We start from the raw sequence: 23479 nt of genomic DNA, 5'->3' as shown, positions 1-23479 counted from the left end.
TAAATTCAGGATTCCAGGCTGCTATGGACTCCGTTGCCCTAGCAACATGGTGCCCCTGAATACTTTCCTTGTCATCGCTTTCTGATTCTCTTTTAATCAGTTCAGTTCACATTAGTCTGGCGATATCAATGGAAATGGTACTTGCTTGTTAGCCTTCTAAAAGGACTGATTCATTTACATCAGGGAGGAAAACCGTACTTGAGTATCTGTACTTAACTTTGCAGGGTGAAAATAAGAATTGTGATAAACAATGGGTGGCAAGGGAGATTAATAGAATGACTCTGTGAACTGCATGCATTAACGTTCTGCTTTACAAGATGGAAGGCTTCTTTTAACAAGCAGCCAGAAAGGTACAATTACGAAAAATCAACATGTCGGAGTTTTTAGAAACATAGGCCCCAGAAGCCGAACAACTCATTGACCTGCTGCTGATGAGTTGTGAAAGATCTTCGTATATTTCATTCATTACGCATCCAGTGGCTGTGAGTAGGCCTAAGGAGTTAAAATTGATTCCTTCATTTAATCGCCAGTAACAAACAATGTATTATAGGGGGCAATCCTAATCCTATATAGGTTGTGATTTGTTCGTGAGCTTCACATGCACAATTTGTGATGTTCGCAGTTAAGCTGTGGTTTGATTCTCCAAACAAGAGAGCATGAACAGTGACCACAGTTTATGATAGTTCATACAAATAGTGTATCAAATGGAGAACGTCTTACATCGAATACACGAGGAAAGAAAACAGGGTGTATGACCCATGAAGGCAGTCTGTTGCTTTTATGGCCGTCCAAATCCCACCATATAACCTTTCGGAGATAAGATTTCTGATGAGGGGACAGTAAATACAACTGTAACCATAGCACAAGAATAGCTATCTGGAAGCCGCGCGCTTTGCAAATCTTAATGAGTATACACTTTGATTGTTCAACGAACCGTATTTGTTCAAAGTCGTCTCTACATGCAGCGAGAATCTTGAATTTTGTTCAGGGAGACCTTCTCTACTTACAGTGCAATTTGACTTTGCACAACTGAACAGTATATCGCCAATGCAACCTCAAAATGCCCCTGAAATGTAATGCATACACAAATGGTGTGGAAAAAAAAAAAACTACTACTAGTAACTTGTTACGAGATAATTCCACTCGAGTTACACAAGTATAGTACAGCATAATAATCACCCGGAAAAAAGTGTATGCATGTCAGTTATTCACTTGACATTTTTTCGGTGTATATCGTCAGCAAAGTCTGATAGTCTGGCTGTTGCGAGGAAACGGGCATTGGGTTTAGGGTCAATTTTCGGTTTCGTATTGTCAGTTGCATATTTTCATCTTTAAAAGCAAAGTTATGGATTTTTTTTTTTCACATCCGACACGCACTACAGGGGCGTCACCAGCATTTTTTCAAGGGGGGTGCGTTTTGACAGTAAAATGTTTACGAGATTTTTTTTGGACAGACATTTGGAATATAGGAAGCTCTCAATCCCTAGACTTTTACTGTTTTTTTTTAGGGAAACCAAGCGGGGAAAGGGCACCGGCGTAACTAGGATTTCATCTTGGGGGGGGGGGGGGGGGTGGGGGAGGGGGGTTAGTATGCGAGGGAGCGAGCAAGGGTGGGGGAGGGTGTAGAAGTGCCGGAGGGGGGTGTACCCCCTATAAGTGGATTATGGAATGACGGTGTGAAACGACAAATTACTGGCAACGATATCAGGAGAATGGCATAACGACTACATGCGAGCGAGCGGAGCGAGCGAGCTTGAAAATTTTGACATTTTACAGTCCAAGAACTGCCGTTTGTAGCCATATTTTTGTGCTTTGTAAATTAAGGGGGGGGGGGGCGTACCGGGCGCAACTGCTGGTAATTACTGGCAGCAACATCAGGAGAATGGCATAATAATTAAATGCGAGCGAGCAAAGAGAGCGAGCTTGGAAATTTTGACATTTTACAGTCCCAAAACTGCCATTTGGAGCCATATTTTTTCGCTTTGGAAATAAAGGAGGGGTGGGGGGCGTAACGGGCGCAACTGCGGGTAATTACTGGCAGCAACATCAGGAGAACTGCATAACAATTAAATGCGAGCTTGAAAATTTTGACATTTTACAGTCCAAAAACTGCCGTTTGTATAGCCATATTTTTTTGCTTTGGAAATTAAGGGGGGGGGGGGCGCACCGGGCGCAACTGCCGGCAATTACTGGCAGCAACATCAGGTGAATGGCATAACAATTAAATGCGAGCGGGCGAAGAGAGCGAGCTTGAAAATTTTGACATTTTACAGTCCCAAAACTGCCATTTGGAGCCATATTTTTTCGCTTTGGAAATAAAGGAGGGGTGGGGGCGCAACGTGCGCAACTGCCGGTAATTACTGGCAGCAACAACAGGAGAATTGCATAACAATTAAATGCGAGCGAGCGAGCGAGCTTGAAAATTTTGACATTTTAAAGTCCAAAAACTGCCGATTGTATAGCCATATTTTTTTTTTGCTTTGGAAATTAAGGGGGGGGGGGCGCAACGGGCGCAACTGCTGGCAATTACTGGCAGCAACATCAGGTGAATGGCATAACAGTTAAATGCGAGCGGGTGAAGAGAGCGAGCTTGAAAACTTTGACATTTTACAGTCCCCAAACTGCCATTTGTAGCCATATTTTTTCGCTTTGGAAATAAAGGAGAGGTGGGGGCGCAACGGGCGCAACTGCCGGTAACTACTGGCAGCAAAATCAGGAGAATTGCATAACAATTAAATGCGAGCGAGCGAGCGAGCTTGAAAATTTTGACATTTTAAAGTCCAAAAAATGCCGTTTGTAGCCATATTTTTTTGCTTTGGAAATAAGGGGGGGGGGGCGCACCGGGCGCAACTGCTGGCAATTACTGGCAGCAACATCAGGTGAATGGCATAACAATTAAATGCGAGCGAGCGAAGAGAGCGAGCTTGAAAATATTGACATTTTACAGTCCTAAAACTGCCATTTGTAGCCATATTTTTTCGCTTTGGAAATAAAGGAGGGGGGGGGGGGGCGCACCGGGCCTAACTGCTTGTAATTACTGGTAGTAACATCAGGAGAATTGCGTAACAATTAAATGCGAGCGAGCGAGCGAGCTTGAAAATTTTGACATTTACAGTAAAAAACAAACTGCCGTTTGTAGCTATATTTCTTCGCTTTAGAATTTAAGGGGGCGCATCGGGCGCAACTGCTGGCGAATAATGGCAGCATTATCAGGAGAGCATAATGATTACATTTGAGCGAGCGGAACGAGCGAGCTTGAAAATTTTACATTTTACAGTCCAAAAACTGCCGTTCTTAGCCATATTTTTTCGTCTTGGAAATTAAGGGGGGAGGGGCACCGGGCGGAACTGCTGGCAATTAATGGCAGCAACATCAGATGAATTACATAACGATTAAATGCGAGGGAGCGGAGAGAGCGAGCTTGAAAATTTTACATTTTACAGTCCAAAAACTGCCGTTCTAAGCCATATTTTTTCGCTTTGGAAATTAAGGGGGGCGCACCGCGCGCAACTGCAGGCAATTACTGGCAGCAACATCAGAAGAATGGCATAAACATTAAATGCGAGCGAACGGAGCGAGCGAGCTTGAAAACTTTGACATTTTACAGTCCCCAAACTGCCGTTTGTAGCTATATCTTTTCGCTTTGGAAATCAAAGGGGGGGGGGGCGCACCAGGCGCAACTGCCGGCAATTACTGGCAGCAACTTCAGGAGAATGGCATTACGACTAAATGCGAGCGAGAGGAGCGAGCGAGCTTGACAATTTTGACATTTTACTGTCCAAAAACTGTCGTTTGAAGCTATATTATTTTTTTTTCGCTTTGGAAATTAAAGGGGGGGGGGGGGGGACCGGTGCGCCCCTCCCCCCGGATCCGCCACTGTAGTCAAGGGTGTGGGTTTATGTTCATGTCTGGGGGAGCTATGACCAGCGAGGTGGCGTCGTGGAAAGGATGTCCAAAATCTGCACTTTAGAGCATTCCCTAAACTAATTGTGTTTGTTTGTGTGTGTGTATTATATACATGGAAAAGTTAGGAATTAGCCCAGGTCAAGTCTTTTTATTGGCAATGCAAGACATTTAGTATGTAAAGCAACACTGCAAAATCAATGATCTCGCTTTGATATAACGAAGCGTGAGGTACAAAGGTGTACATTCTACATCACATTGCGCAACATTGTAGCGACTCTTCGTTCGGATGTACTGAGTACACTGCGCACATCCTGCTTATAATATGCAGAATGCCAACCAGGAATCACGCTAAATCACAATCTTTTGTCGCGTTCGGGTTTTTTGAACAATGTTTCACACTATATACCTATTTAATTATGGTTAAAAGAAATCATAGAAAAAATATCTGATTTCTTGATCACCCTTTCATTCAAAAAGCAGTTTACTAACACTTGAACTACTATTTCGGTAGGTTTTTTTTTTTTTTTTTTTTTTTAACCAGCGGATTGGGAGGGGGCGCACCCCCCCCCCTCCGTAGTTACGCCACTGCTTTTGGGTGAAATAATTGGACAGATTTCTTAAATTCTAACAAAAAAGCAAGAAAATCGTTTCATCGCGGGAATTATGATTATGTGGGGTGGGGCAAATGGTGCGCTTGCCTTCCAATATTTTTATGGGGGCAACATTTTTGTTTTCTTTCAAAAGCAAGAAAATCTTCTCATTACGGGAATTATTAATTATGGGGGGGGGGCAAAATTCAAATATGCTTGCCCCTCCAATATTTTTATGGGGGTAACATTTTGTTTTTCTGTCAAAAAAAAGAAGAAAATCTTCTCGTCTCTGGAATTATGGAGGGGGGGGGGGTGGGCAAAATGATATGCTTGCCCCTCCATTTTTTTTTTCATTTTTTTTAATGAGGCTAAGGCTCGCTCTTGGGCTGGCAATATGGATTGGTCAGAAGTAACGTACATAGTCCCTACATACTTGTAAGTAGCACACGTACATGCAAACGTGTATAAGTGCTCCGTATCGCACGGATGTACGGTACGGTCGATAGATAGTAAACACTGTAGAATACTAATAGATATGTATAAAATCAGTGCTGCCAGAACCAGGGGTGCGAATTGTTTTTGCCGACGATTTGTGTGTGTGTGTGTGTGTGTGTGTGTGTGTGTGTGTCCCTGGTGTCAAATATCTAAAAAAAATAGAAAAGAATAATTATTTTGCGTCCGGCGTTGAGGTCGCTCGCAGACTGATTTTTTTTTTTTTTTTTTTTTTTTTTTTTTTTTTTTTTAAGGATCTGAAGGGGGGTGCGTTCGCACCCAACGCACCCCCCCTGGTGACGCCCATGCACTATAGGTTCTCTTTCAAAGCCATAAGTTTTGAATCAAACTGGGCTGGGAGTTTGATAATCCGTCATATAGTCTAGGCCTTTCAGTCACGTGACACTTTTTTTCAACCGCTCCGCTGCCCCACACTGAGTCTATGGGGTGTGAAGGTCACTCCATAGGGTTTGTGTGTGCAGCGCTGCCGAGAAGAGTTTTGGGTCGACGGCACCGTCTTTTCAGAAACTCTCCGAAATTGCTCGGAATACCTCGCTAACTTCCGAGGGTCGTAGCATCAATGTGATTGGTCGATGAATTTCCAAAAGTATCCGAACAGACAGAGTAAACATTGACAATTCCGATGATATGTGAAATGGATCACCTATCGTGAAGCTTCATGACGTCTGAGCTAAAAGAAAAGTTTGCTCGAAGATTTCATTATCCAGATGCGCCAAGATCCGTCCATTTCACACGTAAGTAGATAATATCATGTTTCAAGAAACTTTATGTGAAGTTTCATGGTGAAAAATGATTTCATTTTGATGCTAGAGTGATTTTTAGGCAGCACTGTCCGTTCAATTTCCAAGCGAGTTTTTACTGCAATCACGCAGCTGTCGACAGCTGAGAGCATGTCGAGCAGTGATTTGTTTACGTGAACGATCCATTACGGACAGGTATCGTAGTGTTGCGATGTTTGTGTGTGTGGTCTTTTTATAGCTTTGCAAAAGACGATGCTGGCCTGCTGATCATTTTTATTAATAGTGAAGAGTAATCTTAATGCCAATCGATTAAATACGGCAGTATCCGGTCATCATTGTGGCAAAGTTTGCATTTTCAGTTACCTCATTCTGTTGATTTACCTGCATGGCGAATGGATCGTTCCGTTTGGTATGTGTTGTAAACAAGTACGGTAAACAACTAATGCGATGTGTGATAACCCTTGCTGTTGGTACGAAGGAATCGACGATGTTTTAATCAAAATCCCTTGTGGCACGACCCCCCAAGAGTGACTTAATTTGTTTCCATATTTAGTTTATACTATCCTTCACGAAAATTTCGGGTTTGAATGTCAGATTTATGATCAGGTTTTTGTTACCGACCGTATGTTTTGATCAATGTAGTGGTCACGATCGTGCACACTGACTTGCCAATACTACAGTACACGTTATGTATGTGAGCTACTGTGCTGTGTACACCTGACCTGCAGAGCAGAGCAGGCTTTGTTCCACTTCGTACTTCGATCGAAATTCGATCGGATTATTTTGACAGCAACTTTCAAAATCCCTAGTTGTTATGAAGTGTCTCTCTCAAATATTCCCTCTGGACGACCTAAAAACTATGAACATTTGACAGATTGAGTTACAGTACTAGTATACAAGTCAGATTGGAGGCAGGAGTAACACCGATGATTTTTTTTTTTTAGCGTCTGGTCGGGCTAGAGTTACTTACAGACAGTAGCAACTTGAAAAGACTTCTTTGCAACTTGCAAGAATTTTTGGAAAATTTCTTCAGTTTCTACAATTCAAACTTCAGTACAATAGTTTACTTGTAACCTGGTATTCCAAGTATAGTTATATTTTGTGAAATTACAGGAGTAAAATTACTGTGAAAGTATTTTACGTAATTACAGAATTCATTCTCTGATTCTTCGTACTGAACACCACTGAGCTGGGAGGAAGGGGAAATTACCGTAATTTTTTAAGTGTATGACAAATATCAGCACTTAGTGCTGCTCGTGCTAATAAAGAGGGCACTAGGCCTAGCTATGTCACTAACGTCAACCTACGTAAATATAAAAAGCAGAAATTACACCATTTACATTTAATTTTCTGTGACTGACAAATTGATATTTAGTGTTTTGTTTCAACTCAAGTTTTGAGCAGAAACATTCATGAGTCTTGGCTCGATATTTAGACAGTGTGCTTGAAGAAGAACCAAGATTGATCAGACTAGTGATGATGATTATATGAGACACTAAGCGCTTGACTGTCAATTCATTAGTATTTCCTACAGAGTAGCCTGAAGCCTTCAATCTTCGTATTCTTAGAGTAATTCATGTCAGTTTGATTATGACTTTATTTTCAGGTGACTGGGCGGGTATGTGTGCCTTCTTATTGTCATGGATGTTGAAGGTGACTGCAGTGGTGTAGCCAGCAAACAAAATCCAAGTTCAGGTTAGAAAAATTTAAGTTCATTCCTTATGTTATATATATCCATCTTTAACCCCCAAAATTGTGACTCATTTATTTTATTTTATTTTTATTATTATTTTTAGATTTCTGGTTTTTCATGTGAACATGCACGTACATGCATGCACACACAATCTGAGGCCAGTGAGGGCGAGACAAATAAGCATGCAAGGTCTTATCCTAAAATTGTGACACTTCAAACTTGAACTTTACAGACTGCAATTCTATATATTTTGTTGTTGTTTTTTTGTTTAAGAAATTTGTTAAAATTTTGCCTCAAGATTTTCACAGGCTTTATAAATTCATAATCTGGATAACGTTTTGCAAAACAGATTGTTAATCTGTGATTACTGTACATGTAGCCAGGACTCTGAACTATTTTTTAAATCTAATAAAATCAATGTAAAGTAATCAAATATTGATCATACTTCTTTATAACAGAACATGACTCTGTGTTTCCCTCTGGCCAAGCTGGAAGTGGATCCTCTCAACGACATGTAACAGGCCCAACAAACCTTTCTGCCGTCCAGCCAAGTCAGCTGCTAGAAGAATCCTCTGCAGGCTCATCGCTGCCCCACTCACATTCAGCTCCCTGATAGAGGCCGATCATTGGTGTTTGATGTCATATATAACATATAAGTCACACATGTTCTTCACACTTAATGTGTGCTTCCACATGTGTTATGTAAGTGGAACTGTTATAATGTTTGGATAGTGCTGATTATCCATGTGTTCCCAGTACTGCATCAGTATGCATTTTTCAAACCCAAAATTTAAAACCTGACTGAGACTTGATATAGGTTTTTGCTCTGTATTTCTTTGAAGGCAACTCCAATAGAGTGAACATAAAGTGAATTTGAAATCACATGGCAGAATACATCTATAAATTTCTCAACGATTTATTGAACTTGCGTTTTGTAGTGCTTTGTTTCTATACCTGCGAACTGCAAAAGATGTATGTGTGCCATGAATTGTGTGTGTGTGTGTGTGTGTGTGTGTGTACAGTATTGATATTCATATTTGTCAAAAAATGAAAAATATGAATTTGATACTATTGCAGAGTTGTGGCAGAAAGTGATATGAAGATGAAAGGCAACTTCCACCCAGATATTGCGAACATTTATGGCCAGAAATATATGGACCAATATGAATATTAATATTCATATCTTCATCTGAATATCAGTATTCATATTTGTATGAATAATATTAATGTGGCCTTCTGACAGGATTCTGGCAAAACATGTCATTTAGCAAATCTGCATTTTTTTCCTGGTATTGTTAACCATTACCAATTAACATACATTATATTTTACTTTTTAATATTGATATTAATATTTCTAATGTAATGTTCATGAAAAAATTATTGTAGACTTGTGGGAAAATATTATACAAAGCTATCCTGCAAATTTTGTTGAGTTATTGTGATTTATCACTCTGTTACAAGTATTTATATGCATTTTTATGAATATTAATATTCATAATTTTCAAAATATGAATCATATTTCTTTAAAAACAGTGCAAAATTGTGACACAATCTATCATCATCATATCCTGCAAGTTTCATTGTCATACTTCAAACAGTAAAGGAATTATAGGCAATTTAGTTGTCTGTGTACATGCTCAGGCGGTGCCATTGTTAAAACAAAGTAAAACAAAAGATTGACCTTTGACCCCGGGTTGAAAAATGGGCATGTCTTGTGACATTAAAACGCCTATATCTTTGCAACCGCTTGACCGATTTGAAAAATTCAAAAAGATTTGTGAATGGGAAGAGTAGGGCTTTCATTCTACACTAATTTTTCCTGGCCTTATATCATTTTGAAAAATCACCTAAAATGCCTACTATAATATAGACTGCCTGATATGCATGTCTTCTTCATCTTGTTGGGTTTATCAAGACATTGGTGCGAGCGTGGTGTCTGTTTACTACATCAAAACAGCTTCTGTTTTCCAACCACTGAGTAAAGGTAAGCGATAAGCTCTTATTGAATGTTTCAGCAAACAGGTGTTGGAATGATAGATGTATTTTTTCCCTTCAAAATAGATATGAATGCGAATTGTCGCGGCGAACCCAACTCCAACTGGGGAGGTGGGAGCTTGCCCTCCTCCCTGCTACGTAGGAGCACAATCGTGCAATATTGCAGTCTATTTTTTTGCGCAATAATATTCTCGTGTACCGTATTTGCATTCTATATTCGAAGGTGCTCGTGACTGTATATGCATATTTGATTAAGATCATGTATCACCAGTCGGTGGGAGAAATGACACGTGGTAATCATCGTGACTGTGATAAGAGAAAATGAAAACAACTATTGAGTAATTTCCTGGCAGATCGGGAGTAGAGAGAAGAATGCTTATATGCCTCCTGCGGTCAGCTGCGGTAGACGAACCACGAAATGGCGGGTAGAGTTAAAGGAGAGAGGGGTGGTTAGATAGGGAAGGGAAGAGACAGCGATTATGGAATTTTGCGATTATATCTGTTCATTGATATCAAATGATGGTTCTGATATGTAATTCACCTACAACCAGATAACTTCATCTGTAAATTTCAACCGGCATCATTTGTTATCGTCGTTTGCCCTGCTTTCGTCTTTCTTCGTAAAGAATCTGTAATGCAGGCACACTAATATGATTTTCATGGAGCAGAGAGTCACGTTATACTATCATATTATTGGATACAATTCACTGCAACTTCTAATTTAACGTCACCTATACTTTCATTCATACTTAAACCTATACTTCTTGTATTCACCAACAGTTTATTTCGGCACACAAATTTTCGAGCGACTCGCTCTTTCTCAACACTTGAGAAAGAGGAAATCGTTCGAAAATTTGTGTGTCGAAATAAACTGTTGGCGAATACAGCTTTAACTTTGTTTCAGTTTTGTTTTTGATGATATATATATATATATATATATATATATATATGAGTGTGTATGTGTGTGTGTGTGTGTGTGTGTGTGTGTGTGTGTGTGTGTGTGTGGATATCACCACTTTCAAGCAAACATCCTGAATTCGAATCTTATACCTAGGTGCTGAAGAATGTATAGTACATCAAACCATCAGAATATTGATTTGTCGAACCAATGTGTGTTACTATATATACGATTGTTACTTTTATTGTCATTATCGTTATTATTGTCATTATACCAGCATCTTGGCATCATTACTGTAGTAACCACTTTAATCGTCACTTCACCATTATTGGTACATAACGCGCAATTGCGTATAATATTTATACAAACATACTTCTTTTTTTAACAACGTTTGGTGATTTTTATTTTATCACGACAGTTCTATTATGTTGATCTAACGTAATAAATGCTTCCGTCTGTCAAGGCGAAAACTCTATCAGTTTGTTTCACTTTGATGGTAGTTTGAGGTCTGGTGAGAGACGAGGGTTCCACGACACAAGTTATCGCAAATATTGATTTCCATTTTGTTATACATTCGCCATTACCATGGCAACAGCTGTCCAAAGTCTAATCGGCTGTATCGAATTAATTTGTTGCTGTCGTATTCATGTGAATATTGCTGTACATTGAAACTGACGTAATGGGCCTAGCTTAACAGATCTCATTTAGCAAGCCTTTATCAAAAGAAAATATTGAGAGAATATTGTAATGCATTGAATATACGTACATATATGTATGTATGACTGGGCCTATATCGAAATTTCTGTTAATTACTATAATATAATTATATGATCTTCTATCGACTGTTATTGATATTGTTATTCTTGCCTACGTTCCTGTCATTTGATATCAGTATCATCATTATCAACAATAATAACAACAACAACAGGAACAATAATGTATTGTAACTGCCCATATCATCACAGTATGTTTCTACTCCATCAGACTCTATACACTCGACAAAAATTTATTATCTCACTTTATCATCGCGACCACGTGACGTTCATCGATTATGAATTGTATTGAACTCGTTTATGCGCCAAGTCGATGGAATACACCAGAGGCTTTTGGTTTCGCATGCCACTTTGCAATGATAGTGCAAAGTTTCTGTTGTACTTGGCTCAGGCTGGGCTATTTCCGAATGTAACATCGCACGAAGTACGTGTGCGCTTGTGTTTGTGTTACCAACCCCAGTTGCTTCATTTTAGAGTACTGCTGGCGTTGCGTGGGTGTCCACCAATTAGCTAGTAAGGCGTCTACCGTTTGTAAAGATCTTTGAAAGTATCGGCACAGGACCAAACGTATCACAGGGGAGAAAATAACATATGTTTGTGGTGATTATCAACGGCCAATTGGTGTGCATTCGACTGTTGTACTGAAGGTAGGCTATTTGGCTCTTTGAATGGGACTTGTTGCGGTACTCAACCGTGTCACGTTGTGACTCCGTGGTAATATTGTGTGGAACCATATAATCTGCATGGTCTCATCCTGATTATTTATTTGCGATAAATATTTCCTAAGCACCTCGTTTACCCTGGGAAGTTCTGAGTCCACTGGAATAACTGGATTATACTCTTGCCGACGTAACATTAGCCAGGTCATTGCTGACAGAGGTACGAAGATCTCCCAAGAAATTCAAAAATGTTAGGAGAAATATGTACTGAATGTTCTTGTGTTTGAAAACTGTGTATATAACAAGAAAAAAGTGTGTGTACATCAAAGCGATACACGCACACATAACCATGCGTGTACTGGTACATCGATTGCACGTGTGTATATATATATATATATATATATGTATATATCGATTGCATTTGTGTATATATCTATATCTATATATTATATACATATATATATATATATATACACAGTGCGAGAAGAATATATATATATATATATATATATATGTGTATATATGCGTCCTAGTATGTAAGTCCTTTCGTATATTTATTAATGTTTTGACAATAGGTAGATTCAAAGATAATGAATAATGCTAGATTCCTCCATGAATTTATCCCACTGTGATCTATGAGTAACCATTAGGAACCAAATTCATTTGCATTTGTATACTCTCATCTCATTCTTTTGACAACTTTACGTGTTTTGTCCAGTAAGTTCACCAGGAGACAGAATATATATATTCGTCTGGAGAACATAAACATTCCTCCAGAAATTAATCATGCTGTACACTATCAGTTCATTTTCATGGTGTACGTTTCTGTTTCTGTTCTCCTGCCATTGATATACTTTGGCAACACTTGGACTACGTTATCAAATAATGTTCCCATATATGTATATATATATATTTATATATATTATATTCATATTATATATATATATATATATATATATATATAATATGTATTATATTTATTATATTCATATTATATATACATATATGTATATATATATATATATATATATACATATAAAGAGGGGTTATGAGATCGTGTATGAAGCGGTATGATGGTGGTTTTGAGATAAGACTAATGAATCATTTTCTAGTCACTTATATGTCAGCGAATTAATCTTTCACGAAATTCATGCATTTCAAATTTGTTTTTCCATTTCGCTAAATAGTATATCGTTAAATTGTGTGCTCTTTATGAGCACTTGATTAGCTTTCAGATGTTTTAAGGTCTGGGAACATTATTTGATAAAGATAATTTACACATACACACACGCGCGCGCGCGCGAGTATATATATATGTATATCATATGAAACGCGCTTTGGTGATACCACAACAGTTAAAAATACTCGTGATTTAAACCATGAGCATGCGGGACCAAAATTATTCCGCCAAAAGCACACACAACAATATACGAACACATCGTTCAATAATGTCGATCCATCGATAATCTTGTTCTCTTCCACATCTTTGATACGTTATATCTGTTTTTGCCCCCAATGACATTACTGGAGAAGGAAATCCTTTGTATATATAATATATATATATACAGTAATAGGACACTCTGAACCTAAATGTACATTGACACAGGAAACTATTGTTCGGTATAGAAAGGAGGAAAGGGTGTAATGTTCGCGGAAGTTCAGCTATATCTTATATCCCGCAAGAGAATGGCTCGATTGCTATGATGTCCATAAACGGAGTGATGCCAACTCTCGACTTAACGCACACCGCGACCCGCACGAGAGAGAGAGAGAGTGTTTGTGTGTGTGTGTGTGTGTGTGTGTGTGTGTGTGTGTGTTTCTCTAAACGATTCGCGAGGAACGTGCAGAAATTGTGAAGAGATATTACAATCATAATTGCAATGATCTTTATTTTAGATCAGTTGTGTGTACCTTCACTAGTGATACTTCTGCATTTTAGTGCTGATGGTGATGCACGAAGCCCCGAAACAATGACAGCGGTTCTTTAAGGTATAGAATGTGGGTACGTGAAGAAACAGCGCAATAAAAAAAGGAACAGAAATGTGAAACCTGGATCAAGGTGGTTCGCGGATCCGCAATTTTCCTCAGCATCCGGCGCGGTTGAAGGCCGTTCCTTCCGGGTCTCAAGTCTCAGAGGTGCTATTGGCACGTGCGTGAAATTTCGTTGAGGCTGTCCTCAACTGATAGCAAAAGAAGTAATAAAAAAGACAAACCCCTTTCAAAGGGACAGCAATAATAACAACAACAATAGCGAGAGCAACTCGGGTGAAACAATAGCAGATTATGATTTCCCTTCAGAATGTAAATGACATCCATCCAAAGGCTTGATTAAAAAAAAAAAAGAACGCGCAAATCACGTTCCTTTCATTTCCTGTCAAAATAACCACATGATACAGTGTATTCATATTTCCTGGGAGGATAAAAAGAAAAGAGTTTGGTGTCTGACTTTCTAGTTTCAGTTTTCTAATTGTATGTGCTAATATATATATATATATATATATATATATATATATACATATATTTATATATATATACACGTATATACATATGTATATATATATGTATATATATATATCATACATATATATATATACATATATATATATACATATATATATATATATATATATATATATATATATATATAATTGGCAGCAAAACTTGCACATAGACGTGGCTGATGTTGGGTTGCCCAACCCAACCCAACATCTGCCACGTCTATGTGCAAGTTTTGCTGCCAATTATATCAACTGTCCTTGCACCGCCCCACCATGTTGTGGTTAAGTCCTTTGCTGTCACACACACACACACTATATATATATATATATATATATATATATATGATGAATTTAGAAGACGATATGCAGTCAGCATTTCATTTCATATTGTTTCACAAATTATGATTTGTTGCTATTTGGGTATCTATCAAGTGCATTTACCACTCTCCGTCATTCTTGGTTTGGGTGTTTTATTACTTTCTGTGTTCTTCTGTATCAATATGACTCATTTCAACAATTTAAACGTCATACATAGATTATACGCTCTTTGAATATTCAGATAATTCTAGGAAGCCTATGTATTATTTGCCTTTTCATTTCCCTACACATCTATTCGCTCACGCATTAAACCGAGGCTATGTAAATTCATAACCCTGTATCATTCCTATAACGCGTTGGGCTAAACGAAATTAATTTTTTCCTGATTTTTATTGATTTGTACAATTCAAATAGTTTTCGTTGAGCTTGTTTAGAATGGATGAATGTCTTTCCAAGTGGGCTCTTATGATTGAAGTAAATCTTTAGACGACAGAAATAAAACCATTGATATGCCTCTTTGGAACACAGAGAAATTTTGTAAAACAAGTTATTTTTTTAACACGAAGTGATCAGGTGCTTTGAGGATGATGATTATGACACGAGGACGTGCTCGTTCTCATTTGGAGTGCCACCATCGAACATAACTGTTGGAAAACTGCCAAGATGCAGAAAAACTTTGCATGGCTACTACACAGTACCTGTACAGCTGAGATAATAGTGTCATTTCAAACCATGTTTTGCACCAATATGACCTCGCGTTCATGATTCATCCTTGTGCTTATATATATATATATATATATATATATATATATATATATATAAACTGAAATTGGTATCTATTTTAGTGGACAAAGGGAACACTTGAAACAAGCCTAGTTAAAGAGCTCTTGTCCTGAAATTCACAATGTACCACTCCAGTCTGGCTTTATTGATAGCCTCTCGCTGCACTGATTGTATAACTCCGTAGTTATAATGTTCTCATAATTTTATGATAATTGATTCGAAGCCGGGGGTAGGGGGAGTTAATCTTTCGTAGAGAAGTTGGTTGTGGAAAATCTTTGCATTATCTTTTTATCATTATCAGCGACACGATTGAGCGACTTGAAGTGTTATTGAACCTTTAAAGTTGATGCTGGAGATCTTTATGGTCTCTGTTGCGTTGTAAAGATGCACTTTGAATTCCTTACGACTATTAGCGGAGATAGCAAAACCCTTAAATTGCATTTTCTTCTGTTTTGCTCCACCGTCATTCATACCCAATCGATTTCTATAGTGAATACGACTTAGACTTAAAGCCTCTTATCTAAACAGACACTATTATGTTTGACAAGCTGTTGCAATAAATACAAATGCCTTCTTTCTTGCAAAATATTATAGCAATCCACTACTACCGACTACGCGAAAGATATTTGCATTATATTTTGGATTAAAAAAAAAACAAAACTAATCCTCTAGCGATTGGTTGAAAGAGCTTCACGTGATATATATTTTCAACCATTTCAGATTGTTGGCCTGTTTGACACTCCGTGTCATATTAATTGGAAAATGACGTCCACTGTTTATGACGACATTTTCCAAATAGTTCACTATTTGTGAATTGATGTCTCAAAACAATTGTGACATCACAAAGCAATTCTGACATTGCGCGCTGCTTCGTACTGCCACTTTGTGAAATGTAACAAAGTAATTGTGACATCACAAAGCATTTCTGACATTGCGCGTTGCTTCTTACGACCCCTTTATGAAATGTAACGAAGTAATTGTGACATCACAAAGCATTCCTGACAACGCGCGTTTCTTCTTACGACCACTTTGGGAAATGTAACGAAGCAATTGTGACATCACAAAGCATTCCTGACAACGCGCGCTGCTTTGTAAGGACACTCTGTAAAATGTAACAAAGCAATAATGACGACATCACACCCTGCAGCTTCGTATGGTTACGTGAGGATCCATCTATAACATCGGATCCACCTCACGACTTCTCGCTTTATATTTTCCCCTTCTTTTGTTTAAATCTTTGATCCCAAATAGGAAACAAATACACCCTGCGTAGTTTCGAGTTTCTGGTCAAATCTTAAGGGATCAGTGTCTCCAAGAAAGTACTATTTTGCAGGCACCGCAGTTTAAATCAGAACTGCCAAGGCAAAGTATATTATATTTGTACAATATGGAGATGGGGAAGTATACCCATGAAGGAAAACGTAGCTGAAAACACTAATCTTTAACCAAGTATGAGATGAATAGCGCCCCCATGTGGTTGCACTTATGTTCTCGGTTCAATGCGATGTACACGCGAAACGAGGGATGAAGGAAATCTAATTTGAGAAGACCCGTATTAAAATCTTATGTTAATATTAATTCCTACACTAAAAGCTACGGTACATAGAGTGAAGCGACGCATCTTTCTCCACTGGCTTGCGCTCCTGTTTGTGTTGTGCATGATCTACTATTCCCAACGCCGTGCGATATACTCGTGTGTGTGTGTGCAGTGTGCTATTTTGTTGTGATTGGCGTACGGCACGTCCACCTTCCACTCACGGCGCGAATAGCCAGTTTCAACCCGGGTTGCTCCATTTGCATAAGATTATCTCGCATGGAAGATAAATTGGAGGGAATGAGATGAAACGCATCGTAATGAGATTCTTTACCGCTGAACGGGCACGGGAGTAGAGAGGGCTTTGGCGTGGCCGGAGCTAGGCTTAGCTCGAAGCGCGGCGCGTGAAACAGATTCGAGCTCGGAGCCAAAAGCGGTCGAGCAGCCGTGTCCACGCGACGAACCAGGCTCGACTTGTTTTCCCGCCATCTCATCACGCGCTTCGATCCTCGGGGCTCTTTACACCGTTTGTGGAAGAATCCAGACTACAATCGAGTTTCCGCGGGAGTGGATGTGAAACAAAGCTGCCGATTCGTGGCTTGGATACGAAGAGGGGAGAATGCGAGCCACCTGATGCAGGCTGATTAATTGGCTAGGCTTATCACAGATATATTCCGTAATTACCAGCAGCCTGTGTGAGGGCAAACGAGTATCAAACCCCTCAACTCCCTCTTCAGCGATACAGGTGGTGGAGTCAAGATCTTACGATCTATTCACAGCAATCGTGTTGGATAATCAATGGATTTATTTGCACAAACTTTCGCTACATTACGACTATTTTTGTCGACGAGTAAACCATGCCTTCATACCGTGACCAGTGTCTTTCGGCATTGACCAGACGACAATGTCTATGACGGCAGAGAACGTGTTGGTAGTGCCGTATGCCACATGACCGCCATCCGTTGCGCACTGGGCTCGCTGGGTGGGAGTGCCACGCACTGCTTTGCCATTGATTATTTTATTTTCTCCAACCCGCGTCTATGCAAACCACCAGTTTGATTCGTTTACAGAGCATCTTAACGCGTCCCGCATCTCTGGACTACATTTGGATTCTATGGATCTACGCAGAATGGGTGTAAAAGCTTTCCATCTGGACAGCTTCATACGGCGAGAGTTCTACATCTACGGGCGATAGGGGAGAGCGGTACATGCTGCCGTGTGAGAAGTGAATGTCCCACTTAGGCATTTTGCGCTCCACGCAGCCGCCATTGTTGTAAGCAGCCGTGTGTTGGCAGCCACTACTATACTACGTCCGACCTAATTGAGAGTGTGTATACGTCACCAGGGGAGAGAGAGCAGCACAACCAAGCCCTACTCTATTCAACAGCGTGTGTATGTGTGTAGGTTTGTGTGTGTAAAAACCAGCACACAGGATTGGGGATAACGCACGCACCCAATATACATACACGTCATTCCAACTCGGCACGCCCGAGTACGAAAAAAAAAAAGCTAACTCCCGTGCATGTACAATAACACTCATTTTGGATTTTTTTTTCATATATTTTTTTTTTTGGTAAAACAGGTGTATCTTTTAAAGACGAGTTGTGTTTTACTTTGTCTTGGCAGCCGTGCCTTGGGATAACGGGTAAACATGGGTTGTGCCATGAGCGCTGAGGATCGACAGGCGCAGGAAAGAAGTAAACAGATCGACAAAAACTTGAAAGAAGATGGGCTTCAAGCTGCCAGGGATGTCAAGCTCCTTCTGCTAGGTAAGCACCAAGACTGTCAAATAATTTCCATCATTGTCACCACTCCTTGCAAATCCCCGTGGGCATCATAATCGCAGATAATCCTCGGCGTGTGTGTTGAATATGTATCACTTTACACAGCAGCTCCTATAGTCAGCCACCATGAATAATGGGTACTCGTTTTACCTGGTGCATATCTTCCACCAATGTCCATTACGAGTGGCTGATGACACGAAGTAGCTGTTCTTCCACTGAGTTACCGCATCCCCCATTAACATCTGTTTCGTTCCCCCTTTTTAGTAGCAATATCCCTTTCTGCAATGTTGCTCCATGGAATTTAATTACTCGTTAGCGAGAAAGCATCTTCAACCACCCGTTCATGCATCGAAACGTTACACTCGGTCATGCATAGCTCACGTTACTCTAGCATCCAGCCGGCCGTGGTAGGCAACTCGTGTGTTTTGTTTTAAACACTATAACCTGCAAATCCAGGTCCGCTCTCCTAACCCTTCACGCATAATGCAACACTAATCACTATCTCGGGTACTATATCACTTTCGACCTTCGTCACGCCATCATGATATTCTGGCGGTGAATAGTCGGTATCGGGCAAATTATCTAATTGGGCGATCCTGAAAACGGAATGAGGGAATGATAAAAGCAATCTTTCACTGTGGTAGCATTGTCCATATGGGCCGATTAGAAGATAATTGATACTGAAAAAAAATGACATTTTGGAAACGGCAATCGATGGCTATTAGTACATGCGTTAGTACAATAAAATAGCTGCTTAATGATACTGATTATTAACTATGTACCGTAACTGGATATATTTCCCTTTTAGCTATCACCCCATGCATGGATTAATGCTTCAGCAAACATTTCCGCAATACTCTTCTTCTTTTACAAAGATGTATGAATCCCTCTGAATGTCAAGATCCCTCTACACATATACACGCCGACACAGGTACACAGACGTATATAATACATAATTATGAGTGTGTAGGTGTATATGAATATATATATATATATATATATATATATAATTAAATCAGATATATAATGTTGTTAATTCCATGTACGATGAGACAGTTCACTCAATTTAAAGGTATTTATTTGAAAATTACAGTGTAACATAACTAGTTCAGTGACATAGAATTCAAAGAATGAAATATATATTTATCTGTACGTTATCATATGCATAATTTATAATATGTATATATATATATACACATATACCAATACATAATATTGTGAAGGTGTATAACTTGTTGCCCACACTAAATGGCAATCAGTGGAAGAGCGTGTTAAATACCAATATTGTGTTCTCTTGTAAAATTCACGATGATTTAGTACCAACTTATTTTTAACACTGGTAAACAAAATAGCGTAGCATCACCATATAGAAATCAATATTCCATAAACTGTTCCCTCCAAACACTCCATCCAAGGACGGAGTATAAAAGAAAATAATTTACGATACGTTTCTATCTTGTACAATGCACTCCCTCGTAATGTTCAGAACTGCACGTCCCTTCATACTTACCACAAAAAAAAAATATTTCAAAGCTTTAGAATTTGACTTGATTTGATATTCTGTCTTCATGATATACATTCTTCTGGTTTGATTCACCCGTTAGTTGTATATTTAACTTACAGAATTGATTTGTGTAATTAATGTACATATGTCCCATGTATTTTCATGATATATGAATCCATTAAAACTGCGCATGTGGAAAAAGATACAACTGAATAGGCCAGGCCTGATGCAGGATAATCGCTACACAGAATACAATGAAGTAAAGCAAATAAAAGATGATTAGGAGACATAATTAAAACTTGATCCTGTTCCGTAACCTACCGTGCCATGGAAAGCTTATTTTCGAACAACTTAGATTTAAATTGGCTAAGTCCATGGTCACGAAATATGCCAACAACACTTCCTTCAGATATGGTTTTCTGATTTAGTGCAGTTCCTGCTGCCAGTGTTATTCTTTTACTGCACGGAAAGTCTTATTAATTTCGCCTCAGTGGGCGATGTTGACGTGGCTTCAGCATATATACGGATGGGTAGATGAAACATCAATAAGAAGTCAGTACTAATTGTGAATCCAACCGTCAGTTCCCGCCATCCATTCTTCCCCTCCATCTCACTTAAAAAAATGGTATTCATTATTCAACATATTTTCAGGAAACCAAACGATCTTGTTGATATGCCTTCGAGATCACTCAAAGGCTGTCGTGTATCGAGTTATTTTGAAGGACAACAGTATCCAAATGACTCTATGTATAGTCAAAAGGTTTCTCCAAATACCAACCGAGTGTAGGTCTCGGAAGCCACCGAAGTTACAATACAGCGATCATGAATGTATACGTAGAATGAATGCTGTCTCGTCACATCCGAACTAAAAAAAAAATCGTTAATGAGAGTGATATGTGAAATTCTAATTAGCACTTCATCTATTTTCGTGAAAATCTTCATGAAAATCTACCTTACTCATGGTGAAAATTCTTGTTCTAATAATGTATACCTCAGAATGTTTTCAATAAAGATGACCATGTAATTATACTTAGCCCATCTGTATAAAACAGTAATTACAATAGCAACAACTATAGAAAATGGAATCAGCTTGTGAAAATTCTTGCTTTCAAAATCAAAGAATATTTCTCTTTTCCAAGGCTGTCATTTTATATTGCTAAAGATGTCAACATACAACGAAGACTAAAAATCAACAAGACGACATAGCATCGAGACATAACATAAAAATACATACATGTATAGGGTTTAGCAAAGTGAATTGCAAAATGTGACAATATTGCTGGTCGGACATGATCATTAAAAAACTGTACAAGAACTGTAAGAAAACATTCGTTTGCCTGAACGCAAGAGGATTTACGTGTAAAAGTTTATTCGAAGAGCACTATTCAGAATAACTGCGTCATGTAACGGGTAGTAGTGTTTCGTGTTTTGTTAATTGTTGCAGCTATTAAAGCAATTTATCAAGAAACTACGAAACGACGCGGCTCTTGCCAATCGTATGCCGTCATATCCGTTAGCCTACAAGAATCTGACATCCCCGTGTAGAATTTGGAATTTTCTCACCTCAGTGTACGGCACGCCGTTGGTTAAATCAAATGCAGAGTTTGTTTTTCTGTTCACGTTGCATAACCTGAAGATGTATAAGTTATGTTATTTGTGCACACTATATACAAATCAGATGCTCAGCAAATGTATTACATTCATAAATATTTGTTTCAAAGTGAAATTCGATGTTCGTTTTATGATGTAGCGATTGATTCTCTATAGGGGCATTTTTATGATATAATATGACAAAGATGTCTGTGACAATGTTAAACGATATTATGCTTTTGTGTAAGTGACAAACATAAATTATGCGAACATAATATGTATATTTTCTCTTCTTTTTTTTTTCTCCCCACCACACAGGTGCAGGGGAATCTGGAAAGAGTACAATAGTCAAACAGATGAAGTAAGTATTTCATTCACATGATGTTACCAGTAAACAAAGATGAGAATCTATAACACACACACACACACACACACACATATATATATATATATATATATGTATATATATATATATATATATATATACCTCATATGTATAGGGAAAGAGGTAGAGGGAAAGAGAGAGAAGCAGGCATGTATTATCATTGGATTGATTTACGATAATCATTACATAAGCAGAACAAAATAATCGACATCAAATTTTCACTGACACATCCAAGTAGTGGCATGCTCATGATTTGTCATTAGAAAAGTGTCCTTGCGTATAGGCCTACACGCATTCAAAGTGCAGGCAGCATACATCCAAACTGTTATTATCGGTATAGTATCGATACAGAAATATCGCCTGGCGAAATGGATCTATTTCACATTTTAGGTACGTCCTTGTAGTTGTTGATTTTGTGTCAAGCTAACGATAACATAACTTTCACGCCCATCTGTGCAGTGCAAAATACGAATTGATGTACGTGTCCATACTCCATGTCAGGAACAAATAAGATGAAGTCAACAGATTCTGATGCGGCCCTTTTCTCTTAATTCCCTGAATTTCGTGTCATGTGGTTAATGCAGGAATTGCAATGTCACCAAGTCATTATGATCCTATTCTTAGATTTTAGTTGTGATATATTTTTATTTATTCCGCTGAGATATTTTGCAGACTTATATGTATTTAACCAGTACCGCAATGTGTCCGGTCAATTTAAATTAAATAGATAGAGACATAAAGAATTTCACAGGTATTGCACACGTAATTACGCACACACACAAATTTATATACATACACATTTATACATACATTGTATATAACTATGATATACATTTGTAATTGTATACACTCATTTACGTATATCTTACTTGTATATCGATGTGAGTGAATGTATAGAACGCATATACATAGATATATACAGATATTACTTTGTATGTAGAGATATTTCAAGTGCCTCTAGCAAATACGAGTTGATACTCTATAATTAATGTTGATTATCAAACAGTATTAGGACGGGTGCATCGCACAACGAGTCGATGACGAAAGAAAACGAACGCCCACGCTCGTGGAACGTTACACATTGAATTATTGTAAACATCAGTCAATATTTGTATTCCACGATTTGACAGGATCTATTTTTCTGTCTCATTATTTCTGTTGATCGGGAGAGGCGTGTGCGTAATTAATATGTGCTTTTTCTATAGTTGAAGTCCAAACACGTATACTGTATCAGAGCACAACATTCAAAAATTTATTTCATGTATGTATGCTTGTGAACGTGTTCACATGTCATATACGTCCTGTAGTTGCTGTGA

At 38.6% G+C, this 23479-nt stretch overlaps 1 protein-coding gene and 1 long non-coding RNA gene across 3 annotated transcripts in view; both read left to right on the top strand.

Moving 5' to 3' along the window:
* Positions 1-5645: 5645 nt before the first annotated feature.
* Positions 5646-8687, top strand: LOC139734205 (uncharacterized). Its single transcript, XR_011711147.1, has 3 exons — positions 5646-5743; positions 7356-7444; positions 7901-8687. It is a non-coding gene; the product is annotated as an uncharacterized lncRNA (long non-coding RNA).
* A 2876-nt stretch (positions 8688-11563) lies between these two features.
* LOC139734213 (guanine nucleotide-binding protein G(o) subunit alpha-like) overlaps positions 11564-23479 on the top strand; it is a 52575-nt gene continuing 40659 nt past the window's right edge. The window contains exons 1-3 of one of the 2 annotated variants that reach the window (XM_071645016.1): positions 11564-11755; positions 18527-18669; positions 22097-22139. In XM_071645016.1, coding sequence (XP_071501117.1) covers positions 18552-18669; positions 22097-22139 — 161 coding nt within the window. In that variant the 5' untranslated portion in view covers positions 11564-11755; positions 18527-18551. Of the gene's footprint in view, positions 11988-18526; positions 18670-22096; positions 22140-23479 lie in introns of both variants that reach the window. The other variant, XM_071645014.1, reaches the window with a different exon arrangement.

The sequence above is a fragment of the Diadema antillarum genome, unplaced genomic scaffold (genome assembly GCF_040938485.1).
Source record: "Diadema antillarum isolate AM-2024a unplaced genomic scaffold, OU_Dant_1.0 seq00000513_RagTag, whole genome shotgun sequence".
NCBI lineage: Eukaryota > Metazoa > Echinodermata > Echinoidea > Diadematoida > Diadematidae > Diadema > Diadema antillarum.
This window is presented reverse-complemented; position numbering and strand designations above follow the sequence as displayed.